Below are 13,458 nucleotides of genomic sequence, written 5' to 3'. Positions count from 1 at the left end.
GTATAAAGTGTTAGAAGCGCGTTTCGGCCTATTTCATTCCAAGCAAAATCCCTTTTATACGATCTTTTAAAAACATAATGTTTTACATCTATCTCGATTAATTACTCGGTGATTTTTTCACGATCCTTTAATCACGGACGATTGTCGTTTCACTGCTACGGCAATAGTATATAGTGGTATGGCAGTTGTACAAGTTTTCACCATTTCCAGTAAATCTGTTACGCGACCCCACATACGCTGTATATGGTTTAAGAAGCGCCATTCATTATACGAAAGTTACGAACGAACATCGATACGTCTCAAAATTTCAAACGAGTACGAAGCATTATCTTTTCAAAAATAACTCTTTTTATCATTTTTATTAATCGGAAAAATTTGTCTGTATAAATAGCTTGTCTGTAAAAAATTTCATCCAATTATTATATCATTATGTTTCACGATAAATAAAAAAAAGCCCATTTCCAAAAATATAATAAATTCCATCTGAATAGCAATATTAAGCAGTAACATATTAGGATGCCTTCTTTATAACATATAAGAAATACCGTACAACAATCTAAATGTTATTTTAATCAAATAATGCCCGTCTACTTTATCCTACCAATCGTTCAATTATTTTTTACCGTAATCATTCGTGGTATCATGCGCGATACGAGACCAACTATTAACTATATTATAGCGCGCCTCTACGCGTGCGTGCGTGCGTGAATGAAATTATTATGTAATAAATTAGATCGAATTAAGAGACATAGTTAGTTAGATAAGTTTCTAATTGACTACAAATTTTAAAATACATTTGTTATTGTTTTACGCGTGTTTAAAATATATCGCGCGATCGATAAATATTTATTCGTGCGGAACCGCGTTATAAACCGTATAGTGCTTTCTAGCGATACCTTAAGCTATCATCTATAGAAAAGAAACGAGTATCCAAGAAGGAAATATATTCGATCCAAGAAAAGTCGATCGCAACGAAAGATAATGATCTACCATATTAGATGATAGAACTGCATAAAAAACTAAACGATAAAATAAGCGCAACAAAATTTCTGATCCTTTGCACGACACGATGAAATGGTACACGGCATTCCTAATTTTTCCTTTAAAACAAATTTCATTGTATAATAAAGCTATCGTATTACAACCAAGTTATACAGTATAAATAAAATTGAGAATCCATCACGCGTGATTCGATTTATACAATATTATAATTTATTCGCTATATAGCCTTACGAATTTATACAATCTGCGGCCCTGTTTAATGCAAGTAAATTTAATAACTTAATATCGATCCAATTTACGCGTATCATATTGGCAAATATTAGATTACATAGGGGCAGATTGTAACTGGTCAACCTTTTAGTACAACATGAAAATGGTACATAAATTAAAAATCTTATCTAGACTAGTGCAATGTAGTAGATAATTCAGCGTGTAGCGATAATTTACCAATAAAATTAATTATCATCTCCTGATATTTTAAAGAACTTTTAAACGCTATAAAAAACACTCGTATAAAAAGATATAATATATAGATACTAATGTGTCGTAAATTTCAGTATTTTTAACATTCACTCGCTTAACGCAATTAAATTAAATTAAATTAAATTAAATTAAATTATACTTCTACTTATTCTTGCAGATACTATTTACTCTTCCACGGTTTTATAATATAACAATTTAAATATCGATTTGAAAATAAGAAAACCAACACATGCTTAGTTACGTAAGCAAATACCAGAAAGCATGATAAATATTGAACCCATATCCATTTCAATTCTTCCCAAATACTAGGTTGATAATGAATTAAATAATCCCTATAAACTAGTTCTCCTTGGATAACTACTACGTTTTCGCTCGAATAACCCGACTGTTCCATTACATATTTATCGCTTATTTTAGCTGCAACTGAAAGAAATTTTTATTACCGTATCTTCTTTCTAGTAAGGGATAACATTGAAAAATACCACTTACATTTCCTCTTAAAATTTTCCATAAGTAATTCATCTATGGAATAGTCAGCAATTTCTATACTGTGATTATACGTTTGATATAAACCTTCGCCAGTGATCACGCTCTTTTGTTGCAATATCAAGTCACCGTAGAAACATACTTTCTGCGCCTCTTCGTTTAACGTATGAGTAAAATATGCAATGGATTCTATCGTCGTCTCCACTAACTGCTATAACAGAATTAATATCGTCGCTTATAAATAACAAAGCAAGAATAATACAATAGCGATAAGAAGAAACGATAGCAAAATAACAAACGTACGGTCTTACCTTTAGTTGGAAATTGAAAAAAAGTAAAAGTTTAAGAGATCTTATAGGTTCGTCGGTATAAAAGTGTGCTTCAAACTTTAAAATGTCCTTTCTACCATCCATATTTGTATCTATTTCTCGAACCTAAAATCTTTAAATTCTCATTAATTCTTATGCAAAATATATATACGATAACACCAGTTTACAAATATCAATGTAATAATTCGTATCTTTTACATTATAATAACGTAAAGATAAAACCTTTATCAATATACAGTCATCCTTGATTTCGTTATTCTTGTATGTTTTAGAAGTTGAACAAATTATAGGATTAATACTGTAATCTCTGTTTGCTAACAAAATATATTTGTAGTTAAACGATACATCAGGCTTCTCCATTAGTACACGATTTTTCAACGAGTAACCTGAAAATTATATTAGTTAACTATATAATACAGAATATAAAAATATAAATTACGCTGCCATAAAATAGGATACCATAGTTATGAATGTTACGAATTATGCTAAACTATACTGACATAACTACGTGTAAAAATAAAATGTTAAAAAATATATACCTCCTGTGTTCGAAATAATGAAAAAAGGGGTAATCAACGATAAAACTATAAGAAATAGTACGACGAGAAAGCTTAAAGAACATATTTTACTTTTGTATTTATAATCGATAGGACTTGAAAATATTTCGAGAGCAGCCATTTTGGCGCGTTCCCTTGGAAACGATTAAGAAAATAAGTATATACGTATATATGTGTGTATATATATATATATATATACACACATACATGTGCATATGTAATAGCCGCAAAGATATAAAGATAGAGCACGGGCAGTCATACGTTATGTTTATATAGTACAGTGTAAGTGGACGCGATGTGGGAAAAGAAAGAGAACGCTGGCACAGAGGCGCCTTCTGTCCTTGTCTAATTAGGCATTTATTGGAAATTTTTGGATTTTATTGGAAATTTTTTATTTCCTAACCCCAATCTAGTGCTGCACCATGCGGCCAAGCGCTAAAATCAACTAAAGTTAGCATACACAAGAACCTATAAAATCAGGGGCCTACCCTCTTTAGTTGCACACTAGCATAGACAACATAGAAACAACCGTCAATCATTAATTTACTATGTAAGAAAATACTAAAAGCGAATTCAAAATAGTCACGTTTACAGTATGTTCTGTAGATTCGGAAATATCGAATTCACGTAGTTCTAATCCTACGTTCGTCCATGTTGACGGTTGTACAAAGAATGCTCGAAAAAAACTCCATGTCTATGTTAAATTGCAACCAAACAGGGCTGATCCTTAATTTTATAGGTTCTCGTATATGCTAACTTTAGTTAACCTCATGGTTGACCGCTTGGCCGCACGGTGCATCACCTGTACTGTAAAACAACTGGAACTACGGACGTGAGCATTCTCGTTTTCTCTTCGGTTTGGTTAAAATATAGCGATAATAATCTTTACTTAGTTGTAAGATGTAACATTATTGCCTTTTCTTACTACTATTTAGTTGGTTTCTCCTTCCTAAAGTTAAGAGTTGCATCTTCGAATTCGACGCATTGAAAGCTACCAAATTGCAATAAAATCAGAAAAACCAATAATGTTATTTCCATTAACACGAAGTTCAGCCGTATTTTTACTTACCTTCGTACGTAATAATATTATTAGTAGATCGCATTAATTCGTGCCGCTGGGGACAGATGACTCTGAAACGGATGTTGCTTTAATTCATGCTGTAGCCGTTAGGTTTTAGAGGTTGAACATTTTGTTATTTGCACAGTCAACAGGTGTCGCTCATGCGCATAGAAAAAGCTGATAAAAATCGAGGCGAATATCGAACGCAATAAAATATTTCTCCGAAATGGTTTCATCATTTAATATGCAAAAGAGTGCAGCTGAAGCTTATCAATTGATTCTGGGCATTTATAGTGAAGCCGCTCTTTCGGAAAGAACGTGCAGAAAATGGATGCAACGTTTCAAACAAGGTGATATTGAAACTCAAGACAAGAAACGCTCAGGGCTGCCGAAAAAATTTGACGATGAGGAACTGTAGGAGTTATTGGATGGAAATCCGGGACAAGACGCTTAAAAAATTGTCAGTAGTCCTCGGAGTCGGCATATCGACCGTGTCGAGACGGCTACATGACCCAGGGAAAATCTACAAGAAAGGAAAATGGGATGCCTTGTTGATTGTCAGAAAGCTGAAAGTTGAATGAATCGCTTGGCATTTGCATTTCCTTGCTTCCTAAGCATAGGGGGAAGTAACTGGGAACGAAAACTGGATCTACTACGGAAACCCGAAACAGAGGAAATCGTGGGTGGACCCCGAACAATTTCCAACATCGACACCAAAACGGAATATCCATGGAAAAAAGATAATGCTATGCATTTGGTGAGACATGGAAGGCGTGGTGTATCATGAATTTCTAAATCCCAGTGAAACGGTTAATGCTACAATTTGCATACAATTGCATACAATAATACTACAAGACACGCATTTTGCCAATCTCTCGAGGAACTTTGAAAATGGATCGATGATTGGATCACCTCAAAAGAGAAGCCCTTCTATCGACAAGGGATCCAGCTTTTACCAAAAAGATGGCAAAGTATAGTCGAAATTGCAATTGCAATTACTTTGATTGATATCCGATTGTAACATAATATGAAAATAATAAATATTTCAAGTAAAAAAGCGGCATAAATTAATGCAACCCCTTCGTAATTACTTTAAAAAAAAAAAAAAAAAAAAAAAAAAAAATGATCATATGTGCGAAAGTTCTCTGATAGCATGAATTAATAATTAAGTTTTATGATAATATTAACTAGTATGTCAAGTTTCATATATACGGACATAATTGCAATGTACTTGTATTTTCGATCAATCGATTCCATCGGAAATCAATAGCTATTCCAAACTGTTCATCACTGGTCCGAGAACAACCAGAACGCTGAGAACATGATCTGAATAATAAACCAGAATAATGAGCGTGAACACTGAGCACTCTCGCTTCCTCTCTGATACAAGCCATAAACTCTATGACTTATGACAATATATAGTGTTTGTTTAGAATTTTAAGCGGTTAGAATGAATTTTTCATTATCAATAGCATTATATTTTTTACCTTAAATATTACTTATAGGGATAACCATTGTTTGATACAAAAATAGGTTAGGAACATACGGAAAGGAAATATTTTAAATTGTTATGATATTTAGGTTATGATGTACAACAATATCGTTAAAAATACCGGTAATGATTTAGTTAAAAAGTGAGCTTTTAAACACGATTGAACGTTTAAAAATGTTTATTTCTTTTTGTTACAAATAATTTGTTGTTATACAATATAAAAAAATGACAGATGAAGAAAGGGATACCTTTTTAAAGTTTTTACGAGATTTGAAAGGTACGTAACTAAAAATACAATAAGCATTAAAAAGTATTCAAACAGTAGTATGATTTACGTTTCAATATATAAAAGCATAGTGGCGCTAGTACTTACAGTTATAGTGTATTTGGAATTATTCATTAGGATGTGTCCATGTTTTCTAAGAATCTAAAGACAACAAATAACAGCTATAGAACCTTTATTATGGTAACGTATTCATACCAAGCAGAAAAGTATTTGAACATGTAATTTGTCATTTCCTTTGCTCTAAGAAAACTAAACATAAATAAATGAATTTCGGTATGTTTTAAATGATTTTGAAAGGAAATGAAAATGAAAATTTAATATCTGTCCATTACTGAGAAACTTGAGAAAAAGGGAAATTATACAAAGAGAAAATATAGATCATTTAATAAGAAGTAAATCAACAACTCGGCTCATAATTAAAGAGTTCAATAATAATGAGAATATTGCGATTAAACCGCCATCCTGACATCAGAAGAAATTAACACCAAGAGAAGAGAAATCAGTTCTTTGCGATATAGAAAAAAATTATTTTTTACCTGCATCATGGTGTCATTGGTATTAATTATTACTACAAAATTGAAGAAAAAAGCGCATGTATAATTATGTCAGCAAACTTTATGGAAGAACAATATTATGTAATGACGATATTGCAATGCAATATTGTATTGTAATTTTTGAACGATGAATTGCTTTTCTATCATCCTGTTTGAATACTTTTATTATTGACTGTATATATGTACATATATACCATAGTTATTTTCCCTTACAAATATATATTACTAATATATATTAGATTGATATAATATGCAAATAGTAATGCATGATAAAATGTTTTCAATTTTAAATCTTCCAATAAGTGCATTTTTTCTGTCCTTTCTTTTGTAGTAAAAAAGAAAGATTATTCTACATTTGAAGAATCACTCGGTATATTACAAAATTATGCCGCGACTAAAGGGTTGATAGATGAAGATATCGATTTGTTAGCAGATATTATTATAAATACTGAATTAGGTGAGCATACAGACCGTTATAAGAAACAAACAGTTACATTCTATTGAAAACATAAAGGAAAAAATATGTTTGCCAGGTGCTACTAAATTAGTATCCTTAGCAAAGTGTTTAGTTCCAAGACACGAGATACCTGAACGCACAGTCAAGTCCCTTATTTCTTGGTGCCTAGCATCTATAAATGAACTGCCTATTACTGTATCCACTATTATTATACAATGGACAGTTGGTAATATTTTCTTTCTTTTTTTTAATCGTATAATAATATGACGGAACAAAATATATATAAGATAAAAATTTAAATTGTATGTGTGTTTGCGTGCTTTCAGGCATATTGGACTATCAACTAATAGATAAAAAAGTTATAAATATATATTATAGCGTCTTCTTTTATATGATGTTGAAAAAGGAAAGACTGGTAAGTGTGTATACATTCTGTTTACCAATACTGCGTATGTAAATTTATAAAAGAACTTGTAATTACAATAAAAAATTTTAATAACGATCATAATATAAGTCATATTGCGTAGTTACATTATTTAAATATTTTCTTACTATTACCATTGTAGGAAAGACATATAGCACGTATCATTTATGTATTAACAAAACCAGAAGATGTAACTCGCAGAGATGTATCTAGATTACTAAATCTTCATCAGAAATATTCGAAACCTCGTAAACATATTATTGTCTTATTGTCGTAAGTAATTGCGATTTGAGTTGGTTCATTTAACGAATGTAATATTAATTTGCATAAGATTTATTTTAGATTATTCAAATCTTACAAACCGGAATTAGTTCCTGAAAAAATTCAATCTATAAACACAGAAAGTGTATGGAAACCGATACCTGAAATTTTGCGATTAATGCTTCAAGATGCGAAAAGTCGTTTAGAGAGTCAACAAACACAGGACTTACATTCAGAGTGTTTTAACTGGAATGTATTTGAGGTAAGTATTTGATAATTATAAAATTTATATAAACGTTGAATATTCATATATTTCTTTAACTTTAATAGTTTATGAAAACAAAGAAGGCTGTAGCACCTCTGTTACCACCTGTAGGATATTTTCAAATTGGCTCCAATATTTTCAAAGAAAAGGATACAAAATCTATCTTTGAGATTTCTAGGTAAATAAATAACATTATTGCTTTATTACGTTTATTGATTGATATTCGTTACATAGTAAGCTATTACAGTACAGAAGAATTGGGAAAATTGCACTTAAGTGTAGAATTACCGTGTAATGCCATATCACTTTTGTCTAATATTGCTGGGTATCACCTTCTTACATTTGCTGATTTCCACTATCAGAGTAGATTCTCTTATAATCTCTACAATACTTTAGTAAGAGGTACATCTATAATATAATCTGTAATATAATAAATGTTTCTAGAAAGATAAATTTAATGTTTCTTTCATTTCAGCATTTATTTTGGAAAATGAAAAATTTTCTACAGAAGAAATTAACAAATTACTTGATATAACTATAGAATTTTCACAATATATGCAACAAGATATACTTGTCGTTAATCGTTTCCTTGATGAGTATCTGTATTTTAATACGGGAGAATATCAATCAAAGTTACTAGTTTTATTGCAATGGATGACGTCGGTGTCTATTAGCGGTATATTTTCATTTATATTTATTAAGGGACTGCGTACAAAAAGTTAATTCTCTAGAAATATTTTTATTCAAACGATCTTCGTAGAATATTTCTTCTTATTGATAGACTTTGATTGATTGATTGATTGATTGATTTATTGGTATCATATTGGCTTGAAAAGATATGGATAAGCAGAGTTTCTATGGTCAATTTTTATAAAGATTTAGTTATCTATCCTAAAAACCAATTGCTTCTTGTTTCTATCAAGCGATTTAGTTCAGAATTTCGTTTACTTAGTGCTGTATTATATATTTCTGTACTTAGCGTAATTATTTTATAAAAATAAAATATATTCAGATTTACAGGAAAAGATATTAGTTCATGTACAAAATATGTTTTACGAATCAACCTTAAGTATGAAGTGTGAAATTATCAGAACATTGAAAATGTTGATCACAAATTTGGTATGTTAAACATATTATTTTACTACCTTATTTAACTTACAGTTGGCTTTCCTATTGCATAAATTACTTTTGTTGAAACTATTTAGATATCAAAAATAACATAAAAATAAGAGTAACATAATTATTAATAAAGCAATAGTAGTCAACTGACAATTTTACAATGCCATTTTTTTGTAGTTTGTTAGTCAAGCATTTGAAGAATGCAGTCATAAAACACCTGCACCATTTCTAGGGCAAGGTGCAGTGGATAATTTAGAAGAGGCCATTCCTATTCTCACAAAAACCACAAAAACCCTTATCGTGTCTGGTTTAAACATACATTCGTACGATATTTTATTACTCTCAGAAGCATTATCATTTTATGAGGAGGTATATGATGAAGATAAATAATAATATCTTCGTATAATTAATATAGATAGTAATGAAAATATTAATAACTCAGTGCCGTACTTTTACTGAAAATGTTTAGATTTGTATATTGGAAAATCGAAGTACCATAATGTCGTTTACATTAGCACCTCCTGCAGTAATTTATGGAGGTTTTATTACGAAGCATTGTGCGATTTTGTCAAAAGTATGCAAATTGCTATTGAGGTATGCATCCTATAAACTTTGTTTACGTTTATAAATTAGCCTTTCAATTTCAATATCTGCTCACAGGTATCGTAATAGGTGTTTACAATTAAAAAATCGTAAGATACAAAAGTTATATAAGAAAAAGTTTAATACTATATCTATCTATGCTCAAGACATTGTTGAAGCATTATGGTATGACGAGGTATGTAAATATGACACTGAAATCAGTTAATGAACAATCTAATCATCAAATGTTAATATTCTGTAATGAATTTCTACATTAAATTGTGCTGTTAGGCTCGACTAATTTGAAAACATGTATTTTTTATTATATTGCCGTTATGAATCGAAATTAAAAATTCGGATAAAATATTAATAAAATCCCATCGGGATGGAATTAAATTAGAAGGTTGTCAATTAATTAATTATAATTAATATAATATAAGAATATTATGTTTAAAATATCTTTTCTGTATTAAATTTTCACCATCAGAAAATAATTCTTCTTTTCCTAATTTTGGCATTTAGGAATTATATTTTTTGCTAAATTTATATTTTTCAGCCATTTAAAAAACGCAGTAATATGTACTTTTTAAGAAATGTTCCAACGAGAGCGATGGAAGATTTAAAACATTGCAATCTAAATTGCCTTTTAAATATTAGTAACCATTATGCCATCTTACCTTACAAATGTATATTGAACAAAACAGGACTGAGTATTAACACAAGAGAGGTAAGAAATAACGCGCAGTTATTTTTAATCTTTTTGTCTATTAGTTTTTTAAATAATATTGACGTATCTAATAGAGTAGAATTACTTTTTAACATTTAATGATAACTTCTAAATGATAAAAAGTTATTCCAGCGATGATAATATTTTTACAGGCTGCTATGAGCGTAGCATTGTATTATTATCCAACCATAAGTGAATTTCTTGATATATTTCAAAATTAACTGTAATAATAAATTTAGATATTAAAAGGTATGTACATTATTTCCGAAGAAATTTAAGATACTCTTGAGATGTAATAAATGTTTTTAACTGTACGTTTTATACATTAAAACAATAATTTATAAAGTTTGTAATAATAAGTACGTGTGAAATAAGTTGATTTAAATTAATCATTGCCTTTTATTTCTTTGATTTTTACATAAAAATTTTCATGTACAGTTCATTCAACAGTCTTTAATACATATCTACCTAATGAAAAGTTACATATAAATTATCATGGATGCCTTGGGCTCATACTTTAGAAACTATATCATTTTTTTTTTACATATCTTTTAATTTATCTTACTTATTTTATGCATTAATATTTAGTGTACACATTGCAGTTGATGGAAAATTACTCATGTTTACATGAAAATAGTAGCTTGACAATGCATTATGCAGAAAATCTCTTTGAAAGTGAGCGTGAACATCTCTTAAATTTAAAATCTATATAATGCTCTATTAAAAGTATTCTAAATACATATTCTAGAAGAGGCCATGCTATCGATGCAACATCATTCTAAATACTAAATATACTTTATAACTACCATACTTTAAAACAATACATGTACGTATTACTAATACTATTGATAGTGCGTTAAAGAATTGATAGGGTACCATTTTGATACATGTTATTCATCAATATTTCAAGTAAGTTTCAAGAACAGAACAAAAATATTTATATATAAAAAAAAACTCGTTATAACTGAACTATGTATATATTTATCTACTGCGGATTGATTTTCACAAAATCACATTCATTATTGCTTTAGAATTCAATCGTACCGTGCAAAGGAATGAATAAAGAATGTAAATGTATAATACTAGTCACTATGTTGAATTCAAAGAAAGATTTACTATAAATATCAGTATATACGATGTATTACTATTATTTAATTGATACAATATATACCATATTAGCATATTTTTCTACGTTTTCTTTTTCTTCGCTATAAACTGATACAGCTACGTACATGATAGTACATCATCGTGTCAATAATAACGATTGAAGACAATGACAACATCAAGAACTTAGTGCTTCTATAACGATTATAATATGTTATAAAATTGTCTCCAGTTTTAATGAATCAATCAAAACTGTGAAACTTTGCTTAATATCATAACAGTTGTACCATCTAAACATGTCTCATGTTAAGCTGCAAATGAAGTATTTTCAAAGATCGATATAACAACCAGATACATATTCATACATTTAGTTATTTATACCTATAAAAATAATGATTATATATGGTGACGCATTACGCTAGAAAATTATATTTTGCTATGGACACATTCAGAGATGTTATAACTACGAGTACATATAAGAATTAACAGAGAATGTTCACCTCTACCAAAATTTTTAATAGATTCTTTCTTTTTCATGATAACATACAATTTGATTTGCAAATATCTTGAAAAGATATTACATGTTTTCATTAATAACTGTACAAGCACTTTACTAAGAATAGCATAGTTAAATTTCATCAATCTTGAGCAATGTATCCATGTTACCTATACTATTTTAAATTGTAACATGTTTTTATGGACTGTCTTTGGTGTAAATATATTCTCAGACTAGAAAATAATAGTATCAAGAGGCCTGGAATGTGAAAACAGTAATGTACATTAAATTTAGTAGATTTGGTAAAAGTGCACATCATTTTTCATGATATTAACGCGATCAGAAACTTTGCTTCTATATGTAGCGATTATAGTATGTCAATTATAATTAATTTGTTCAAATCAGATAGTATGAGCAGCATAAAATAATGTTTGGATATTAAAAGTATCAGTAGAAATAGAAATATTTATAACAATGTTTAATACTTATGCTGCTTAAACTACTTTGGATGTAAAGCCTGATATATTCTTATAAAGATAGAGAATAAATTAAAATTATTATTAAAAAAAAAAAATGTATCGGAAACATATGATGTTATACTAGTAAACAATAACAATTATTATTTTATTGTCGTGAATTTGAAAAAATCATTAAAACAGTTGCGTTTGTTCGGATGAAAGTACTGAAATAGCGTTTAGTTATAGTCTGTGATTGGCAGTCACTCGGTTGTAATAAAGAATGATTCATTTTAGAAACTAACTTTAAATTACATGTAATACTAATAACATCACTGCAGTTCCATGTTGACATTAAGTTGAATTTGAATATAACTTCATCGGCAAACACTTTCTAAATATGCTTTAGGAAACATTAGCTAAATATACGAAGTTCAAAAGAATGTAAAACATAATAATGGCAATAATTACGATACAACAATTTTCTTTGTGTGATTAATAATCTTATTCAGAAAAGAATAAAATACCAGCAGATATAATTGAAAAAATAAGTATAAAGAATGGTTTTATTTATTTTAAGTATTCCAAATAAGATAGTTTACTACTCGAAAATTATATGATTCCTATATAAATTCCTTCAATGTAAATACTTCTGTACTCTATGCATACAATAATACATCAGAGAAAGTTTCGGACAATAATTTACTGCATTGAATATTATTACTATATTTAGATCTCATGCTGCAGTATATATAGGATAAGATATATCATTCCAGAAATAGAGATATGTAGAATAAGATATTTCATTCCAGAAATTCGCTATACAAGTTTGTGTGCAATGATTGTATAGATATTAGATTCCACTAAACTTTTCTTTTTTTATAACAAATACTGCTTTAGAAAAAAGCATTGTCATTAGATTTCCTTAAACAATTTCTCTAGGTTCCAATATAAAATTTATGGAACAATGCCAGAAACCTTTACATTTAGATTGTTAAACTAGTAGAAACTATTATTAAATTAAGAAACAAATATTTTTACGTATCAAATAACTTTTCTAAAAAGTTTTGTATCCATAAATCGCATTTTTATAGTTTTACAATAAACGAGAAAATGTGTTCTACGTAACATAAATTAAATATACTGCCTTTTTTCATATTAGTGTTATTATTACATTACTCAAGGTAAAGAAAGTTTTATTACCGTCTTATTTTCATTCCAGCATTAATTATAACTTTAAAATGCATTTTTTTAATTATGATTGTTTATAACCATGAAATATCAAGATTTTTTAATTGATGTTAGTTAAAGGACATAAC

General features: G+C 29.0%; 2 protein-coding genes across 9 annotated transcripts; one reads left to right on the top strand and one right to left on the bottom strand.

Moving 5' to 3' along the window:
- Positions 1 to 751: 751 nt before the first annotated feature.
- LOC126868101 (transmembrane protein 231-like) lies at positions 752 to 4,975 on the bottom strand. 6 transcript variants are annotated; one of them, XM_050623321.1, is made up of 5 exons: positions 3,927 to 4,975; positions 2,523 to 2,686; positions 2,283 to 2,405; positions 1,975 to 2,182; positions 752 to 1,908 (listed from the first exon to the last, which is right to left on the bottom strand). In XM_050623321.1, the coding sequence occupies exons 1-5, from the start codon at positions 3,958 to 3,960 to the stop codon at positions 1,646 to 1,648; spliced, it is 792 nt and encodes a 263-aa protein (XP_050479278.1). In that variant the 5' UTR covers positions 3,961 to 4,975; the 3' UTR covers positions 752 to 1,645. The 6 variants fall into 6 exon arrangements, with proteins under 6 accessions (XP_050479278.1, XP_050479277.1, XP_050479275.1 ...); XM_050623320.1 differs by lacking the exon at positions 3,927 to 4,975 and adding an exon at positions 3,783 to 3,917; XM_050623318.1 differs by lacking the exon at positions 3,927 to 4,975 and adding an exon at positions 3,261 to 3,776.
- Positions 4,976 to 4,993: 18 nt separating this feature from the next.
- LOC126868087 (centromere protein I-like) lies at positions 4,994 to 12,258 on the top strand. 3 transcript variants are annotated; one of them, XM_050623288.1, is made up of 15 exons: positions 5,248 to 5,686; positions 6,581 to 6,706; positions 6,783 to 6,932; positions 7,033 to 7,121; positions 7,273 to 7,403; positions 7,473 to 7,653; positions 7,722 to 7,834; positions 7,904 to 8,058; positions 8,132 to 8,332; positions 8,669 to 8,775; positions 8,953 to 9,144; positions 9,245 to 9,369; positions 9,436 to 9,553; positions 9,914 to 10,084; positions 10,237 to 12,258. In XM_050623288.1, exons 1-15 carry the CDS (start codon positions 5,635 to 5,637, stop codon positions 10,303 to 10,305), a joined length of 1,980 nt encoding a protein of 659 aa, XP_050479245.1. In that variant the 5' UTR covers positions 5,248 to 5,634; the 3' UTR covers positions 10,306 to 12,258. The 3 variants fall into 3 exon arrangements, with proteins under 3 accessions (XP_050479246.1, XP_050479245.1, XP_050479247.1); XM_050623289.1 differs by lacking the exon at positions 6,783 to 6,932 and having other exon boundaries at positions 4,994 to 5,686; XM_050623290.1 differs by lacking the exons at positions 5,248 to 5,686; positions 6,783 to 6,932 and adding an exon at positions 5,717 to 5,875.
- Positions 12,259 to 13,458: the final 1,200 nt, after the last annotated feature.

This window comes from Bombus huntii, chromosome 7 (assembly GCF_024542735.1).
Source record: "Bombus huntii isolate Logan2020A chromosome 7, iyBomHunt1.1, whole genome shotgun sequence".
In the NCBI taxonomy this organism is placed as follows: Eukaryota; Metazoa; Arthropoda; class Insecta; order Hymenoptera; family Apidae; genus Bombus; species Bombus huntii.
This window is presented reverse-complemented; position numbering and strand designations above follow the sequence as displayed.

Bases quoted from the DNA above. Each gene is read 5' to 3' on its own strand.
- LOC126868087 (XM_050623288.1), top strand. From the start codon at position 5,635: ATGACAGATGAAGAAAGGGATACCTTTTTAAAGTTTTTACGAGATTTG. The intron at 7,835-7,903 runs GTAAATAAATAA...AAGCTATTACAG, and splicing joins TCTATCTTTGAGATTTCTAG to TACAGAAGAATTGGGAAAAT. The intron at 8,059-8,131 runs GTACATCTATAA...CTTTCATTTCAG, and splicing joins CTACAATACTTTAGTAAGAG to CATTTATTTTGGAAAATGAA.
- LOC126868101 (XM_050623316.1), bottom strand. From the start codon at position 2,978: ATGGCTGCTCTCGAAATATTTTCAAGTCCTATCGATTATAAATACAAA. The intron at 2,406-2,522 runs GTTTTATCTTTA...TAAAGATTTTAG, and splicing joins ATGACTGTATATTGATAAAG to GTTCGAGAAATAGATACAAA. The intron at 2,183-2,282 runs GTAAGACCGTAC...ATTCTGTTATAG, and splicing joins TTTTCAATTTCCAACTAAAG to CAGTTAGTGGAGACGACGAT.